This window comes from Xiphophorus hellerii, chromosome 22 (assembly GCF_003331165.1).
Source record: "Xiphophorus hellerii strain 12219 chromosome 22, Xiphophorus_hellerii-4.1, whole genome shotgun sequence".
NCBI classification, from domain to species: domain Eukaryota; kingdom Metazoa; phylum Chordata; class Actinopteri; order Cyprinodontiformes; family Poeciliidae; genus Xiphophorus; species Xiphophorus hellerii.
The window spans coordinates 5,090,253-5,110,940 of record NC_045693.1 but is presented as its reverse complement, the minus strand read 5'-3'; the positions used below and the strand labels follow the sequence as shown (position 1 = coordinate 5,110,940).

The 20,688-nt window shown below is 38.3% G+C and overlaps 1 protein-coding gene across 1 annotated transcript in view; it reads left to right on the top strand.

The window, feature by feature from the left end:
* Positions 1-20,688, top strand: part of adgra1b (adhesion G protein-coupled receptor A1b) — a 190,735-nt gene that overhangs the window by 139,588 nt on the left and 30,459 nt on the right. The window contains exon 15 of the mRNA XM_032553794.1: positions 15,586-15,713. Within this exon, the coding sequence (XP_032409685.1) occupies positions 15,586-15,713 (128 nt within the window). The remainder of the gene's footprint in view (positions 1-15,585; positions 15,714-20,688) is intronic.

Below are 20,688 nucleotides of genomic sequence, written 5' to 3'. Positions count from 1 at the left end.
TTGGAGGCAGTTGTGTTATCATCGCCTTGGTTTCTGGCATTTTATCTATGTCCTTATTGTTCTCTGAAAACTCATTGATCTTCTAAGTATAAGTAGGAGACTGTAACGTTGCTCTAAATTCTTCTGCTGCTAGTTGTAAGACCTTTTGATTACAGAGCAGTAATTGCTCTCCGTCTGCTCTTAGTACTTCTAGTAAGACAATGACAGCAGGAATTAAGAATTAAAACATGAGACTTGTGAATTTTAAAAGCAAAAGACAATGTGGTAAAAATCTACACAGATATGGCATAAAACTATGAATGCTTGTTGATAGGATTTTTCTTGTCCAGAACATGTGGGTTAGCACAATGCCGAAAATGAAAGATATGAGCAATGGACTCACTCTGTATTTACAATTTTTACAACTAGGATGGGTGATGGCTCACAAAAACGAGGTGTTCCACAGTGGGAGTTAATATTTAAAAGTTGACATCTTTGAGCAATAAATATCCAATCTACCGGTAATCAAAGTCAAAGTGATGCAATACCTGGACCTTACAGGCCTCAGTTGGCACATTACATGTCTACGTTTATTACAAGACAGTTAGAAAATATTGTACCAATGTATCTTTTCATAAGGGGTAAAAGAGACACTTTTTTTAAACGATATGACTGATTGGATTACATTTGCTGTGTCAAAGCTGAACAACTGCAAGATGTTGTTCATGTTCTCTACTTCTGAGATGAGCTCAAAATAGAGATGTTTATAGAAAACCTGGCAGTGCTATGCAGAAACCTTGATGTATAATGAAGAACACCAGACCAAAGTTCCTCCACAGCGTCAGAGACCCATAACGTCAGACTGAGAGAACTACTAGGAGTGACTGCCGCTGAAAGTGGATCCACAATCTGTTGAATGTTGGGATCAACTTAATCTTTCCCATCACTTGTATGTGCCTTCAGATGTCACTCAGCATTAACAAGGCAATACTTCTACAGTTACAAAACATTTTTATGGGAAGTCAAACCTTCCACACATAGGTAAGATATCTTATTGATAAAACAAAAATATTTCTTAGTAGTCTAATTTTAAACATATTAAATCTTTTGCATGTTTGCAGAGATGTTCAAAGCAAATTTCAATATATAAAGTTTGAATGCTGCTTAAAGTGGGGATTGTGTATAATTTGCATTGTCTTTGTTAATGGAAAGTCACATCTTGTCTCATGAGGTCAGCATTTGAAAAAAAAGACAGGGAAACTCAGCTATATGATCATAATCTAATAGAAGAAGTCTGTTTAAAATTTTAACATATGACATGTAATGAAAGGAAAGAGTTAAATTACTTCAATCAGTGACTTCTGCAATATGAGCTCGTTAAATTGCTCCAAGTCCAGAATCCCAGCTGGATGGTGTTGGGGGATGATTAGGATTTGTGACAATCTAATTTGAAAAGAGGTTTAGTGTTTCTGAGGTGCAGCAGTGTACACTAAGGTTTGCTTGACAGATGACAATAGAGATTCTTTCCAAAAGGAAGCAATTTCCCACTGGGTTTATGTGCAGTGTGTTTGGAGAGTGTCAGAGTAGATGAGGATTTGTGTGAAAGAAGTCAATTCCTCAGCCACCAATGCTTCTTTGTGGAGCTGTGTTTCAACCTCAAAGCCCTGACAACCCCCTCCCCCCCCAAAAAATCGCCTCCTAAAAATCCCATTTCCAGCGGCTGAGGAATGATCTCCTGTACCAAAGGTGAAAGCTAATCTGGACGCAGAAATTTTCTCTTCACTCACTGTCCTGACAGTCCATGTTTGCCTTCACAAATAAGCTTAACGAGATGCAAACATGTAAATTGGCTGCAACAGAGATTGAGCGTTCACTTAGATCTGAGTGGCACTGATGGCACCGCTGACGAATGGCAAGATAGAACCGGGCTGAGATCACGACAAGCAATCTGTAATCAGAAATGGAGGAAAATTGCATTGCGGTATAGGGATGCAGGGAATGGAAAAAAAGACGGAGGGAGGGATTGAGCCAGACATACAGTACCATCCCAGATAAAGGGGTAATAATTTCCCTATTTGTCCTTCTTTCTCTGTCTGTCTCGGTGGTGTTTGGCCATATAATCCCATCATTTTTCATCTCCTTATCTCCCCATCACTGTTTTTCATTGTTGTTCTTGTCCCAATCCTGTTGGATACCTCAGACAGCTTATTTTTCATGCATTAGCTTATCCTATCGCTGTCTGCTTGCAGTCCAGAGTTTTCTTCAATACTCTGGTGTTCAGAGCTTGGCTTACAGAAACACAATCACAAGACATTTTTTTGTTTTTCTATTTTTTTTTTTTTTTACTTTTATACCCCCTTCAACCTTTTACTAATCACAACCACAATCTGTATTGTGTGACTTTTGTCTGCTAGATCAATACAAAGTAGCTCAAAGACATTAAGAAGATGGAATAACATATATTTTTTTAATAAAAATCTGAATGTATGGAATGCATTTGTGTATGTAATGAAATAAAATTCAACCAGTTGCTTCTATAAGTCACCTTAATAGACTGTGTGTAATTTTATCTGAATTTAAGTCTAGCTATTCTTTGAAGGCGTTTTTGGAGGTTTTGTCATCATGAAAACAGAGGAACAAAGCAGAAAAGCATGGGATAAAGTTTTGGAGAAGTTTAATGCAAGATTTGGTTATAAAACAGTAGCTAAAGAGGACTGGTATCGTTCAAAAGTGTAAATAGTACAGCACACCTCAAACCTACCACAACATGGCTGTCCACTGAAATTGACAAGCCTAGCAAGGAGAAAAATAATCAGAGAGGCAGAATGCTGGTCCGAGTTGATTGAAATGCGATTGGATCCAGATAGAGGACAGAAAACAGATAAAGTCCTGAGACTGGGTCCATGTTCACCATTTAGTAGAACAACTCCAAATGGGGTGGCTTAGATAAAAGCAGATCTCCTGTTAGAATAACATTTCCATTTTGCACTAAACAGCAAAGTTTAGTAGATCTGATTCATAATGTGTCACGGCTTAAACATTAATTAGCAAATTCTCTCTATCCATTCTGACAGAGCTGTTTTTCAGAAGATGACTTGGCAAGAATGTCGGTCTCTGATTGGGTAAAGCTGTCAGGAACACTCCCCAAGAAACGTCCTGTAATGGCAGCAGAGGAAGGGCTGTGAAATTAAAATATCATACTTTACATAACTTTCTGTAAAAAAGCATAAATTATTGTGCCTTCCACTTTAGAAACAAGCATCACTGTTTGTGGTAGTAATTTAATTAAATTTTCTTTTGGGATCAATAAAGTATTTCTGAATTGAATTTCAACAAAATGTGCCATTCAAAGGTATGAATACTATTGCAAAGCACTTTATTTTTATATTTTGTTTAAAATGATGTCAAGACCACATAGCTATACTCTTTCTTTTTTCTTTTTTTTTTTTTTACAGCAAAATATCTCACAACTGTGTAGTTTCTATGGTGATGGAGTCATCAAGGACCCAGCATTACATGTCTCTTTATGTATTTAGCCAGTTTGAAAGGACACTGCTGGATGTTTGCAGCGGTCACACAGAGAGAGCTCATGGAAATGGTGGACAGCAACAGATGTGTGTGAGCAAGAGACCTTTTTAAATCCACTGGGTGTGCACAGCAAAGAACCACACGCACAAGCCTAAGCTTATTTACCAGCTGAGACCTGAACAGCCAGCGAGCAGAGCATTGTGTTGCTCGCAGAGGCTGGCTTTAGAGAGCCTGCTCTCTGCTGCGGCGTCTTTAAGCGTTAGCGGAGCAAAGCCTGCGGAACACAGCCCTATTCTCATGAACTGTTGAAATAAAAATGTCAGGTTTTCATTTAAGGTATTTAGCTGGTGAGTAGAGGGAAGGAGCTGCGGGCCAGAGTAATGTATGCTCCCTCTCTGTGTGCCATGTCGGGGAGCTTGAAAGCAGAGCGTGAGCGGGATGTGTTAAAGGGGCCGTGGCGCTTCTGCTGTTCGCGTGTGCTCCCGTTTGCCCTGTTCTTTCATTTGAGCGCCTGACTGCCAGCGCATGTGCTGGTACATACATGTGAGCAAAGCCAGCAGCATCTATTTAGTCTTCCGTCGTGTGTGTAGCAACTGGAGGAGATGAGTCACCCTCTCAGACAACACCTACCTGCCCCTCTCTTACTCACACACACATGCAGGAAGGCCATGAAAGTGAGGGTTAGTCTCCATCTGCTCTCTGGTGCCATGTTTTAAAGCAATCTTCTCTTATTTTTATTGATTTATATTCTTAGGTTGAGACGCTAGAAGATTTTATTTTCATTACATGGTAGAGTAGAATTGCTGCTTCAGTGACCTCCACATTAAACCAAGGTTGTTTTTTTATTTATTTATTTTTTATGGCTTGTCCTATATCGGTTCCAAAGTGGCAAATTTTGGGGTTCTTGAAGTACAGAAACTAAAATATATATTACGATTTTTATTTGGCATGTGAGTCATTACATCATAGATGAAATTCTGGTTCTCAGGTCTTGATATCATGTATAAGAATAAACAATAAAATGAAATACAACAATATACAAACTACAATAAAGCAACATATTTAAAGGGAGTAGGGCAGGTTCAGAGTCTGAGATTCGGAGTGAAGTGTTGATGGTTAAACTGTTCAACAGTCTGTCTGCAGAAATCTATTGTACAGATGTACCTATTAAAGTGGCCAGTGAGTATCCATGTATAATCATTGAGTGGCAATTCAATATTAAAAAAAAAAAAAAAATTTGTTCATCGTTGAGTCAGAAATTTCTTTTAGCACTTTCTTCTATGGTTATAAATACAAATAAATCTTAAGGTTTAGCCTCTACTACTTTAATGTCATTAATATTGTTTATTTTTTCTTGAGCTTACACACGTTTTGCTAGAACAGTTGCTATAAATGGGGGGAAAAAAATGTCTGTAATGAATAAATAATTTTCTGTTTCAGAAAAAAACATTTTGGATCTACTAGAGAAGAGGTGTTTGGTTTTATTTTGTTTACAATGCCAATTATTTAATAAAAATGTAAAGAACCCAACCTAGTTATTGGGTGTAAAATAATAAAACAGAATGGAGATTCCTGTGAAAATATGAAGCAGGGGTTAGTGTGTGATTAGTTTGGGTTGTTCTAAGCATCCAATGTTTTGAACATGGGTGAAATTAGATGTCCTGGTTAAATTATCTTTATGCACAAATAAAAACTACAGAGAGTGAGAAGGACATTAGAGTCTTACAGTACATTAGACAGCAGCCTCCCCCCTGTTTTTATTTGTGTTTATATCGGTTTCTTCTTCTTCTTCTTGTAGACATTTTTCTGCTCGTTAAATGGGAAGAGGGTCAGGGGGGTTTACCCACATGAATTATAAATTTGTAGTTGTTTGCAAGGTTGAGCAACTCATTCATTTATTAGTTGGTTCATTAAATGCGGTGCCGTGTTAAAGAATATGCTCTTTTTTAATGCTTTTGCTGTTTGTTTTTTTTTTGTCAAAATAGAATATTTTCGATCCTCAGACTAATTTTAATCTCAAATACAATCAGGGTTTGAAACCCTCTCATGCAGTTTGAGGAAATCTATTTTTCCAACAACTAATGCAGCTTTTGGACTGGCTAGTCAAAGTCTGGACTTGTACCTACGTCTGTCACAATAACAATTTTTTTCTGGATCTTATATTGTCACATTGCGGTAAATAATGCTGTTTTGAGGCCATTTTCAAGTAACATATTAATAATGGCCTAATAATGCAAGTTCTCCCTCTAAATGACTAATAAACTTTAGTTTTGTACTGAACAGTCCACACTGGGACTGGAAGACATTTTAAATATCCAAAATAAAACACATCCCAAAAACAATAAATAAAAAAGAATGAATCATCAGAATGGAAATGATTGAGCTTATTTTAATTTATCATGCGATTAATTAATTGCTTATTGCCACTGGCTTCAGACATGGCCTGTGACATGATCTTAATCTGTCATGATGAGTTGTGAGGAGGCGGTGAGGCAGACGCTAGAAAACCCAGGTGTTACGGCCCTGGGCCTTATGGGCTGGGTTGCAGGTGTCTTGTTGTCTGTCTTTGTGCTCCTCCCCTTTACAGGTGCTGCTGATTTTATTCATTTGGAGCACAGAGCATTTAAACCTGGCTGTCTCCACCTTCTGGGTCGCCATCGGCGTCCACTCTGCCTTGATGCTTGTGGTGTTTTGTTGCCAGGCCTCAGCTCCCCTCCTTTTGCACATTTGAGTTTGTCTTTGTTTTTGCACTTCAACAACTCCATATGCACTCATACACCACATCCAAGCATTTGCATTACACCACTGATACTGACATCCTCAATCCATTGTTGTTTGTGTTAATAAATATTCCTTTTTATGCACTTTAATCCCTGCATGGTCTCCCGTTATTGTTATGACCTTGAGCCAGTCGTAACACAGGTAAGAGGAGTAATGAAGGTTTTTAATGAGGAATAATCCAAGAAACAGAGTACAACGATGATCAGAACTAGTCCAAATCTCTAGCAGCACTTCTGAGCGGAAGCTGAGGCTCAACACAGGTAGCAGTAGAGAACACAAATGGACTAACCCGACACACGGCAGAACAGACGCCAAACGAGACTAGGACCCGACAAAGACACAGACACACAGGTGACACTAAATACACAGGAGGTAATCGGAACAAGACACACCTGGGAACTAATCAAAGGGAGACAGGACAACACGGAGACACAGACACACAGGAAACTCAAAATAAACACACAGAAAAACACAGATCCTGACATAATCTGGCTAAAATATCCCCGAAACCTTCCAATGTGACTGAACTGAAGCTGTTCTGTCAAAATCTTTCCACAGTGATCTAAAAGACTCAATGCCAGTTATCACAGATGCTCGCTAGCAGTTGGTGTCGCCATTGCTGGTACAACCAGTTATTAAATATAAGGGATGATTACTTTTTAACTTAGTGAAATGTGAAAGGAATATCGATTTTATTTTCCATTAAAAAAAAAACCATTGTTTGAAAAACAGCCATTTCTGTTTATTCAGGTTATCGTTGCTTGACAATAAAATGTGTTTGAATGGGAACACTTAGGCAAAAAGACAAAGATAGAATAAATTTGTAAGGGAGCAAATACTTTTTTCATTGCACTCTATCTGCATGCCACAGCAGCTGCAGTTCCTTTTTATTGAAATTAAGCCTAATGTCAAATTCAACACTTCTAATCTGTGGCTCTGGAGAAATTAACTCAAATGAAACAATGTTCCTCTGATGTATGAAGAGATAAATACAGCAAGACCGATGTGTCTATGAATCAAATTACACCGCTCATCTGAAAGGGGTTCATCCTTTATTCCCAGGCTCGACTTCCTCATCATCTCATAGTGCTTATGGATTTGATTGATGCGTGCTTGATTCCAGGTGATTTGATTATTTGCTTCGCAGTCACCTGTGTTTACCTCCAACGGTGAGGCGCTGATAGCAAACTTGAGCGCTGGTTGTGACTGTGAGCTGAGTGACAGCCACCAGGTTTGGCTGAAGACCTGCAGTAATGGTGCGTGACCATTTTTCTGACTGTCGTCACTTTCAGACTGTTTTTTTTTTTTTTTTGTGCTGCTACCATCTCGTCTCTCTGTGTTTGCCGATATGTATAGGCAAGCCCGAGTGGGTTTGATTTGCAAGCTCGCGCCGGTTCTGTTCCAGAGTTGGCGCGGCCACTCAAGGATGATAAAATACGTTGCTTGATAGAAACTTGGAGCCGGCAAGCCACTGGCTGTTCACTGGAGGATTTTAATTTTGTTTTCTCTCACTCGTCCTCTTTTATTTTCTTCCCTTACAGTTTGCGCATTCTTGCATGCACCAGTGTGATTACAACGGGAAAGGTGGAATGTTCTCTAGCTGACGGTTCTGGAATTTAAATGACAGCAGTTGCAAACAAAATCCTTTTAACATCTGGGAAGCACTTACTTGAGGGTTTTACAAGATGTGCAATTCATCATCTCCACCAATCATCATGTAAATCCAAGACATTCAGCCTTTAAGTGCTCACTGATCAGCATTGTACTTGTCCCTTTGGATTTTGTGGGCTTGATAAAATTGCACCAACTGTGCCTGCAGGAGATTATGGATCAAGTTTAATTGACTCTGGTAATCTGATTTTGGCATGGAGACGGAGAACACTAGATTAAAGTTGTATCTCCAGCACAAACAAGGGATCAGTGCTGTGTTTAGTCACTGAGGCTTGTGGACAGTTGAGGCATGTTTAGATATAACATGCCAACTCCAATCTAGGTTAAATCTAAGCCAGACTGACCTGTGTGCTAATACAGTCGCCTGGCTGTAATGAATTGCCGTGTCAAAGGGTTTAGCCACATTAACCTGTCAGTCAGACGCAGTAATAAAGTGTTTACAGTACTGTGATGTAATATGATGGGTGTAATGATAATAACCTGAGTGGAGGAGCTACATGTGAAAGTGGTTTCTGCTGCTTTCCTCAGCTGACATGTTGCTGCTATTGGCTTTGGCTGTAAAAAATACAACAGGGAAGAGATGATCAGAGCACACTGCAAGCTAACACCAATAGCCTATCGATCATCACGACAGCCAAGTCAACAAGGGAGCTGCAGCTTCGCAATCTGGATCAGCTGCACAGCACAGACGTGTCTATGGACAATTGGGGAAAGAAAGTATCTGTAAATTTAAGTCTGGGTGTACAGATCCCTCCAAAGGTATCCTCATCCCTTGAAATTTTTGACATTTTCTTGTCTTACAGCCACAAACCTCAGTATAGCTTGTTGTGACAGACCAACACTCTAATCTTGGTCTCTGCTGACCAGAGCTCTTCTTTCTGAGTATTGGCTCTGTCTCCTACATGACTTTCAGCAAACCTTAAGCAGGATGGCTCCATAAAGGCTGTACATGTGGAGCATATTGTTAAATGTTCGTCACAATAGATTCTCCCACCTGAGCTGTTGATATCTACAGCCCCTCCGGAGTTACCAGGTGTGTCCTTCCAGTTTCTGTTATTGCGATCTTTTGCCCAGTCCTTCAGTTTCAGACATCCTGGTGTAAGGGAGTGGGTGAAGGAAACTGCAAGTCATTCCTTAGATTCCTTTAATAACTAAGGTTAAAAATAATAAAGAACTCATCAATATTTTTTGAAGTAAACACATTTTGTGGTTTTTTGGCTGTTTGTATGTGATTTCATGGAATGATATGCTTGGAATTTTACAACAAAATCAGATTAGCACCACAGAATATTTCACAGATTTTCACAGCATAAATACATTTTACATTGCTTGCATGAAGAAATGTTTCGATTGCCTCGGTTGCGGACTCTTAGTTTAGGTGGACGGCCATGTTTTGTTGGTTTTCAAGCTGATCAATACTCTTATGTCTCAATGATACATCGAATACTGCTGCTTGCAATGATTAAAGCGTGGAATATAGTTTTTAATTTCTAATGCTGTTTGTTCACTAATGTTCTCAAACAAACCTCAGAATCTTTAATAGAGCAGCTGGAATTATACAGAGGGTCTAGAAAATGTTGTAATAAATTTCAAGGAATATTAATGTTTTTGCAGGACACTGTGTGAATGTATGTATTTATTACTTTGGAGTGAAAATAAAATTCACAGAGGATATCACCAAATGGTAACCAGTAACAACTAGCAAAGTTGCATGATAAATATAAGTTTCTTCATTCACAGACAAGGCCAGATGTTTTTTTTTATTATTTATTTTATTTTATTTTTTTTACAACAGGTGATATTCTGCCTTCTCACACAGAAACATGAAGGTTGGTGCTGGAGGTGGGGGTATGGGTGAATCTGTGAATCAGAGCAGAAGATGTGGGATGCAATGCCAGGAGGACAATGTGAAAATCAATGCATTTTCTTTAAAGCCCATCAGGTGTGAGTTGTGTTGGTGCTGACAGAACCGAGAAGCGTGTTCAAAGCAACATACAGAGAATAGTATATTAAGTCGAGGGATTTATCTACCTGTGTACGCTGTCTGCCTCTGATCTCCTGGAAAGTTTAACAGCAGCTTGAATATATGTGCTTTTGAGACTTTTATCCTTACATACGACTTTTCAAGAATTTAAGAACTTTTTAGCGTATGTGTAAAAAAAAGCTCCTGCGTTTCCAGTCTGTGTTCTGTATGGGTATCACATTGTGCGCTCATCCTTCTTGGCCCTTTCTTCTGGGGCCTTTGGCTATTTGCCAAATGTCACAGCAAGATCACAAACACTGCTTCTGAGAGCCACATGTATAACAGATCAGCCTGTTCTTCTAAATGTTTAGCTCTGAAAGGATCCATCTGCTGAAAGTCACCAACTCTTTTTATCCATCTTCCTTTCTTCCAGTTCTCCTCCATCCTATTCAGCTCTAAGGTCATTTTAAATTGCCTATCACTGTTTTACTCTATGCAGAGCATTAAAATTAGAGCTACGTTCCAGGCTGCAGTTAGACAGTCTTCACCTCTCTGTTATTCTAAGTATATTGGCTAAATTATAGTAAAATCTCAGTGTTTTTCTAATTGGAAAATGTCACTTCAGATTTATAGACCTGCTATTCTAATATTTAGGGTTTTAGTTAAGAGCTGAATTTACAAACCTTTTCATTAACGACTAGCTCTTGTTTCTTAATGCCAAATTAAGTGTTTTATCCATGTGTGGCCAATAACCAAAAACACAGTGTTTTATATCGGATCATAAATTATTAGATTTGATTAAACTCAAATAAAGATCAAAAATAGCTGCAAAGAAATTTGCTAGTGACTATAAAGTAATTAAGAGATTTTCAGCTCTGCTACCACTGAATCTAATCAGCAATAAAAAACAGACTCTTGAGTACTCTAACTTTCTGAAAAATATTGTTTTATGAATTTATGTAGAAAACAGCACAGATACTGAGTTCTGCTCTAACCCAGATGTCGACACGAGGTCCTCTGTGCTCATCTTTAAAAAGTTCAGCTGGGTGGTGACATTATTCTTTTTTTAATTAGAAAATGACACATTCTCACATTTTGCTGATCTATTAGGAGTTTAATAAGCACTACGTTTGCAGAACAGTTTCACATTATGTATCATAGTGTACTTATTAACACCCCTGGTAAAAACCTGTGAAAAGACTTCAAATACATTCCTGTTATTCTCCACTTACATAATTTCACATTGAAGACTTTTAATTTGGATAACTTTATTTAATGAGAATAAATCATGTGGCTGTAGCAAACAGAGGGAGCTGACCATTCCTCCTTACACTGTCTGTGATGGGATGTTTTAATTGTAATGTTTGTGGTGTGGACCTCAGGAAGAATAATCTCTACTGTGGTAGAGACTAATGGGATTCTTAAATACACAAACAAATAAACAAACAGTGTTGTTGAGTTTGGCACACAAAATTTGTGTTGATTTCAGTTTTTGGTTCTTATCCTGATGAAGATGCCAAAGACAAAGAATTTTCAGCTTTGAGCAGAAACCACGTGATTTGTTATTTTTAATATTTTGGTACTTCGTAGGGGTTGGACAGAAGTGCAGTTGCTAGCAGCGGTGCCTTGCAGTAAGAGGTTTCTGGATTTGAATCCCAGCCTGGGGCCTTTCTGGATGTATTTTTTCCCTGTGCATATACTGGTTTTCTCAGGATACTCCATCTTCCTCATACAGTGTAAAAACATAACTGTTAGGATAATGGGTCTCTCTTAAATTTCCCTGTGGTATCAGTGGTTAGTGTGTGTGCATAGCAATTATCCTGTGTGTCTCTCTTGCTCTTTGTTGGGCTGGTGACCCCTGGACAGGTGATCATTTCTACAAAATAGTACTGCCCATGTCCTTTACAAGCTTAACTGAATTGAAGGTTACGACCTCATGCAGGTGCACCTCCTTAACTTTGAGCATGATAAGCTTTCCCATATTTTCAGCCTTTGTTTCATGCCAGACAGACCTGGTCAAAAATACTGAGATTAGTGTTGAAGAGTTCATGAAGTCCTGCTGTGTCATTACCGGGTACCTTACTTTTCTATGACGCCACTGTTTTGTTTTTGTTTTTTTATATATATATATACAGTATGTATTAAATATAATGGCAATCTGTAAATAAAATGTCTGGAAATACTTTGTGCATTGCAGCAAGTTGTTATATCAGTTAGGAAGTGAAGGCTTCCCTATCCAGGACTACTGTTGGGGTCTGATATTAAAATTTGTAAAAATCTAAGAGATTTAAGAAAGACAAAAAAGCAAAGAGGGACAAATTCTTTTTCAGAACACTATATCTGTTTGCTACGTTAGTTGTTATAAATTTATTTTAGAAAAAGCGTCTCAGCCCACGTACTGCTGACTTATTTATTGGGTTGAGCTGTGGTTAAAGACTCACTAGGTGACAGACTGACATTCTGAATTAACATTATAAGCTCAGTGATTATCACTTCATGTCCCTTGAAACCATTTGCCTTCTTCCATCTCACCTGAAGCCATTTTGTCAGAGCTGCCATCACTCACCATCATGTTTAATATCTCACAGTGTTTTAGCTCTGCTTGCTTTCAACAATATAACAACTAATTTCAAATGAAAGCTGTTTTTCTACGCCCTTTTGTAAAATTGATATTAATTTTTTTGTACTAGTAACTGCTATTTTTTATTTTTAAATTATATAAATCTGGTATATCTGCAACTCAGAAGTTCTTGCCATGTGTCTTCTTTCCCTAATCAGAAGAAACTGAGTTATTTGAAGCCATTTACAGTTGGAATGTCTTTGTGGTATTGTGTTTCATTGTGGTTTTTTTCCCAAAAGGACCATTTGCATCCTGGTCTTTCTTTGCTTCTGTACGCTTTCTGTTTGCTCACAGTAACTGTTCATTTGATTGCTGGCTGTAGTTCCAGTTTATAGCTTCTGTTTATTTATGTAGAAAAATTTCACAACCAGAGTCCTCTTAGGATGCTTTACAGAAAAAAAGCAAATTGGGTTATTCAAATCCAGTGGCATACAGTCAAATGTAATCCAAGCGTAATACAGTTCAGTTCAGTCAGACTTAATGTATTGGAGTCTTACAGCATATCAGGATGTCAGACATTGAGAACATTTGTCAGTGTTGGATGTTTTACTGTGATATGCACGTATTTTTGATAAGTTTGTGAAATCTATAATGCTAATACTTCAAATGTAAATCCTGCAGTTTCTGTTTTATAAACATTGGTAGTAAAATCATCTTAATGCTATGAATAGCTTCGTGGATCTTTTATAACATGAGCACCATGTGAATGCCGTCCTCTCATTGCCATGGCATCCACTGACGGTGGATAGGAAGCCTGTTGCAGCATTGTGTTTTATTTGCTTCATGATGACTCACAGTCAATGTTTTCCACCATCATTATCACCCTTGTAATCAGATGTTGCTTGGACAAACCTTCAGCGACCTTTGTGATTGTATATCCAGCTGTCTACTGACTGCAGACACTGAGTTTCATTTACACAGAGTATACCTGTAAAATGCCTGTTCATTTATGCCTTGTATCTGTTATTTTGTTTCTGATTAACAAAATAAACATTTGGTGATTTTTTGTTTTTATGTGTTATAAAGACAAAACAGTGTAGATGTGGCCAAAGTGGTTGAATACAGTTCAGATCAGTAGTTTATGTCATAATAATAAATTATTTATTTTACTTTGGTTATACATACATGCTCAAATACATGCATAACGTGGATGTATTTGAGCATCCAGTTATTGCCAACAGCTATTCATCAGTAATAGTGGTATACATTTATTATTTGGTTTATCCTTATTGTGAAAAACCTGTTATTGTGATAAGAATTTTGAATTATTCTGATTACAGCTAATTTAAATCATTATAATTTTTTGGGTTGTGATTCCAGGGTAGTAACTCTACAGCATAATGCTGCCACCACTATGCCTGCCATTTGGTACAACATCAGATTTTAAAGCCTTGCTTTGATTCCTTCAAGCATTTTTTTACAGTGCATTTTCTGCGATGATATGGCCATAGAACTTGTTGTCCTCTCTACATGTGCTGCTGCATATTTCAGTTAGATTTGGATGGCTCTGTTTTAGGGCAGGGTTTCTGGTTTCTGGTCAGTACCTCCTCCGTACACAGTGATGTAAAACTGGCTTCACTGTAGAAAGTGACTCTGATGCTCCAATTGTTTTCATTTCATGGCAGTTTTTTTTCTTTTTCAACCATTTTTTATGTGCAGTTTTGGTCAGATGGTTGAAACTTAGACTCAAGTGGAACAACACACAATCGTCTGAAGAACATATGAGGTGTTTTAGGAAGAGTGAGATAAGATGAAGCTTCTAGAAATGCCTTCCCATAACCCTGATGTCAGCCCTACTAAAAGTTTTTAATGCTTAACAACTGGATTTGTGTCAGGAAACAATTCTTGTTTTTAAATGTATTTGAAATTGCTTTGTTATATAATCATTTTACTCTGAATAAAATGGTTGTCAGAATGCATCAGGTTTTGCATCCTGAATGGATGGAAGCTTATAACCAGAAGTGAAATTCTATATATATGTGGCAAAACGTTACAATATGTCTTTTTGGGACGAAACTATTTTTTACAGGATATGTTCTTTTAAAATCTAAGGCTTAAAAGATCTGCTGAATGGATTAGGATTCAGGATGGATTTATAATCCCAACAATCAGCAGTCGACTTTAGAACAGTGCTGGTAAAAGCTCTGAGTCAGGTCACAACCCCTCACAGGTCCAGACAGGCTCATCGGCCTTTTGGATAAACACGGCGAGGGAATCTCCCACTGGGCTCGTTTCTGAGACAATGATAGAGCCAGACAGCTTGTATGTGGATCACTCTCTGAGACACAAAGTCACACCGAGCTGGCGGGGCTTATGGAGATAAGGTGCACTTTATTTAGCAACTTCAACACGATGGAGCCAAAACTCACGACATCACTCTTCATTTCGCCTCGGTCTCTGCCAGACAGTGCGTTGACTGCATGCAGGGTGTGAGTGTGGATTGTTTTCAAAGGCCCCATTTTGTTCGTGTGTAGATCTAAAGCTGACAGGAACTCTTACAAAGAACTTTGCATCCTTAGAGATTTAAGCTGTAACGGTCACAGTTTGTGCCACATCTGAACGACGTCTTTGCGACATTTATTTCACATTCATTGTATTATATTTTCTCTCCCTATTTGCTTTCTTTAATCTATTTTTGGTCCAGAATTTTTCTGCTGGCAGCCCAGGAAGCTTATAATATTTTTGCATTCAGTCACTCTGCCAAACATTGTCAGCTTAATGCCTGAAATGTTGAATGTAAATGCAGAGGGAAGACTATTCGCTCGACATGGTTGCTTCTCTTTTATAGGGATTTGGACAGCATTCTAACTCAGAGACATTTCCTCGACATTTATTTGTATTTTGCTCACATATCTCATCAGAGCACTATGCTGTGAATATGTATCCTAGGAGCTCATTATGTGTCATTATGTATTTTTTTGGGGGGGGGACGAGCTGATTTTCCAAAGTGCTTTCATTTTTCACACCAAATTTTTACTGACTGATGGTTTTTCATGGCACTGATAGTGACAATGTTTTTCTTGTTTGTTTTTCTGTGCTTCAGGATTTGAAGAAGGTGCTTTCTTTCCCCCCTTACCCTGGGGAGTTTTTGCACCCGGTCGTGTATGCCTGCACGGCGGTCATGTTGCTCTGCCTCTTCGCCTCCATCATCACGTACATAGTGCACCACAGGTAAGAGGAAATCTCATAAACTGGATAACATGTCTGCTACATTTAAGGTTTAAGCCTCTTCAGCCTGGCATGCTGAAATTTAAATTCACAGTCATTAACTCCACCTCAGCGTTTGGACAAGCGGGCAGACGGTTACATAATCTCCTAATTTCTCACCTTTTTTTCCACCCTCATGGTGGTTTGTGACTCCTCTGCCTCAGATCCTGGGCTCACTGGGGTGTGAGTCAGATGCTTTAGGCTGCTGTTAAGCCCTACAATCTGTCTAAGAGGATATAAAACATGTACACATTAGTGTCTGTGGTAAAGCATGTGTTTTAGTCCATCATAAGACAAACACATGCCCCCAACGGATTTGTTAGGAGGTATAGAGGCCACCTTTGTTGCTTTATATCTGAACGAGGTGAGAACAGAGAACCGAGCATTTCTCGGGAGTTAGTGTAGTGTACCTTCAACCTTTTTTAGGTTTATAAAGTAGAAGTTTGCTCGACTAGAATATTGTTTAAGCGCAGCAATAAGTCACTTTGCTAATTGCCGTGGTTTATATGCAGTGTTTGTGAATTAAAAAGATAAGATGTTGAACTTTTTTTGTCGTTGAGATATATCCTGTTGAACTAGGAAACAAATTTGTTAGCAGAAGAAATAAAAACATTAAAGAAACATCAGCTATAACTGTATTACTGCTCATATTCAATTAACATTTTACTTGACACTAAATGTATTATTTTGGGTACTGGGAGTCCAATGAGATATTAGTGTGACCCTTTTTTGGTGTTACATCTAAAGATATCTGCTAAACATCTGATTTTTGAACAAGGTGAGAAACTGCACAACTAGTTTCATCAACAAGTTTCCAGGTTTTAGGCTGTGGGTGTTATGCTTACATCAGTAGCCCATATCTTGAAACTGCTCAAACCACAAGCATCTTAAAGTATTTTTGGCAAAAAAAAAAACATCAGTTCCTATTTAGACTAGAAGCAAAAAGAAAGAAAAAAAAAAACTTCCATATTTTAAGATGTGATGGCAGATTTTATGTTTTGCACACACAGAGTTAGAGGGGATTTTCCTTCAATGTAGCTCACATTAACGAACTCTTCCACCTCCTCCACACCTCCCACTAGGCTCTCCCTAACACTAAAACACATCTCTGTTTAGTAACACTTCAGTATCACTCCAGCAGACTGACAGGATCCAAGCCGTGAAGCGCTGGGACTGGGTGTTAAATGTGCAGAATGCAAGACAGTTCAGTGATAGACACAGCATGGAGTGGGAGCTCATGTAGAAATATATTTACCCACAATGAGGTGTGTGTTGGCATCCTTTTCCGACAACGAGATATTTCAGGACAGAATTTGTGATTATTGGCAAACGTTAGATGTTTGAGCAAAGGGAAATTCACAGCAGTTGGTATAATTTCCTTAAACCCAAAATCCTTTGAAAGCAACAGACACAATTTACATCAAAAGTGTTCACAGTCAGGACAAATTAACAAATACTTAAATCAGACTGCAGCAGTCAGAGAAATTTTCCAACACTTCACAGTTTACATACCAGCATATTTAGAGACTTTACAAATCAAACTATGCTGAATTAGATGTGAACCCCTGGTGTTTGCAGAGGTTAGGGACCATAGCCGCCCACAAGTAGCTGAAATCCACAAATACTTGAGACTCATTCTAAGAATGCATTCATCTGCTTATTTTAATAGTTCAAACACAAAATATACCATAATATGCATTAATGCGCACAATGAAATGGTCCAACCATAGAAGCTAAACTTTGGAGTTACTTCAACAGAAAATAAATCTGCGCAAACTGAACTATGATTAAGTGGGAGTCCACTGTAGACATGTATTGTAACTAATGTTAAGGTTAAATTATTTTTCTTAATCGCTAAGATCTATGTAATTTCCTACTTCACAGAGAAGAATAATGTTCATATGATAAAGATATGACATTTCAGCTTAAACCGAATGCTTCGATTTCAAGGAGGATCCAATAGAATCAAGATTTATCAGGAATTGCACTTATGTATTTTATTGATGAGATAAAGAAATAAATAAACATTAACCATGAAGTTAAAAAATGTCTGGAGGAACTTAGTGCTCAAAACAATTGTTGCTGTTTCAGAGAAAAGAGAGGAGTGAGTCATCCTGGCCACTGCTGGACCACCACATTAAATCTGATAAGAAAAAAGACCTAACACACTTTTTCTCTTATTTGAAACTCCAAAAGTAGTTTTGCGTTTTCTTTCTGTCACTGTCTCTGAATGTCAAATAGATTGACAGAAGAAATTTCGCCCATGTGTTTTTACAGTCTGTTCTCTGTCAGACGCTTTTGAACCACATTGTTTTCACTTTTTGTATCTTTTATTACTTTGTTCGGCTGCAGCTGCCTCCTGACAAAGTTCACTGATGCAGGTGTCTCTAAGGAAAGAACCTTCATTACTTGTGAATTTTTTCTGCTTTAGGGGTTTTAACTTAGTTAAAAAAGCAGCATAAACAACGTTTAAAAATAATTTAATTCATTTGGCGTGTTGTCCAGCCTTAGGTAGCAGCACAAATTCACAGTGAAATCAGACCTCAGTTTAAACTGTGCTAATCTGACAGTAATTGTGTCAACTTCTGCAGCTTATAATTTACTGCCGCCTGTAAATTATTTTGAAGTTATCACCACAGGTTTTGCTTAGCAACAGCAGTCAAATGCAATTATGGCAATCTCTTTGACCGTACGTACCACCATGTGCTATTTTTTGGCTTTTCTATTATTTGAATTATCAACAGTGCTTTGCAAAAGTATTCATCACAGTTTGTCACTTTATACCAGAAACCTCAATATATTGCACTGGGGGTTTATAGACATGAAGTAGAAAATGATTATGAAGTGGAAGGAAAATGATTTTTGTTTTAATGGTCGGTGTAAACAAAACAAAAAAGAGTGGTGTGTTCTTGTTTTCAGTCAGTTCTATGAATAGCCATCTTTCAGTGCTGTTACAGGTTTTGGAAAATGTCTGTAGGACTGTTCTGACTAGTTTGGTTTCTGTTTTTATTTGCAAAATAGCCCAAGCTCAGTCAGATTCGTTGAAGAGCATCCCTGAAAATTCTATTCCAAACATTGCCATAGTTTCTTAGATTGATTTAAGCTAACCTGCTTTGACCTGACCCATCCAGTTGTAGCTGTGACTGTAAGTTCAGGGTTGATTTCCTACTGGAAGGTGAACATCCTCACCAGCCTGAAGCCTTCTGCAGCATCTAACATGTTCTTTCAAGATTGCCATGTTTTTAGTTTCTTCACAACAAGTCTGACCTGCTTTCCTGTGCTGCTAACAAAAATGATACATCATGATGCTGCCACCATGGTGTTTCATGACAGATACGTTTTTTGGGGGGGGGTTTTTGCATATCCTTCAGAAGTTGTATTTTGGCTTCATTAAAAGCAATCACCTTTCACAGTTTTCTTGGCAAGACTTGGTTTGTGTCAAGGTGTGTAAAGAACTTCTTATGACTTCCTTTAACAATCTTGCCAATATATCAAGTTTATGACAAGCAATTGTGTTCGTCTCCTCTCTCCCTATCCTGTCTGCTGTGTTCCTTTATCTTTATGATACAGTTTGTTCACTACTGTTCATAAACATACTGATGCTGTGATTACCCATCAGATAAATTATGCACAATTTGATTTTATTTAACAATGATGTGACTTTTAAGTTTTTACTTGCACTAGATTGAATGAATAAAAATGCATCTTTTTTAGATTTTTATTTGAAAGTATTTTTAATTCCCACTTCAGGAAGATTTCCCACTGTGGTAATGACTCTAATAAACTTTGTGCAAAAATGCTTAAGATATTTATAGACTAAATAACTAATTTAGCAGGATTACTCTAGCCTATTCAACCTTTCTGTCATAACAGGCATCCATTATATCAACCTCTTTGTGTCTTGTACTGTTTCTTCATATTCAGTTTTTTTTCTTTGTTTCTCCTCTAGCAGAATGGGACACAGTTCGTTAAACAGAGCAGAATTAGTTTCTTTCATATCGTCTTGTTAATTCCTGCCACAGATCTTTATCTTATCCTCACTTTTGTCTCTTTTGCTGACATAATAAATATGCATTAGACTGTAACCATTTCCATCGCAGCTCGTTACTAAGCCTGCGCTCTTTGGTTTATGAGACATCAGCGGCACGTTTGGCTTGGCTAAACCTCCTCAATGTAAAACTTCTTATATTACAGTCTGTTGCTTTATTGCCCCTTGCATTTGTCGAAGCGGTTGGTTTTGAGGTGAGAGAGTAGATGCAGAGCCGGGGCTGTTTTATCCCCCACCAACCCTCTGAGAGATGGAGATATGGAGGGTTGCCAGGTTAATGTACTTGACCCAATGAAAGCCCGCAGCAGAACCTGTGAAAACCTCTTCCAGGGAGGCCAGCAGCCACCCTGATTTATGGGCCTGGTGCCGGATGGACCTGGAACTCAGTGGCGGCCCAGAAAACAGCAGCTCTAGTTCTCCCTCCCCTTTGCAGAAATCAGTGAAGCCCAGCCCCAGACACGCCTCCAGGCTCAAACAGTCGCTGCTTCATCTACATTGGGCTCACGTGCAGCCAGAGCTCTACTCCTCCATTTTGGGGAGGGAAGATTTCCACAGCAGGGTTATGTAATTTCAAACAGGGACAGTGACTGAATCAACAACAAAAAAAAATTGAGAAAAAAAAAAAAAACCAATATGAGCTAACAGAGGATGGGAATGAAAAGATTAGATAGTTTAAACTCACAGCCCAGCACACATGTTGGAAATGTCTGACCTATTTAGCCATGTCTCCTAACAACTGGGTGGAAAGCAATGATGTGGGTTGAGTGCATTTGCATCAAAGACTCCTATAAAGTTTGGAAAAGTAGGAAACAGACTGGAATTTGATTTAAGTATCCCTTCCTTCCTTGTGTCCTATTTTCTGTCTCTCTTTGTCTCTACTACTTTTTTATG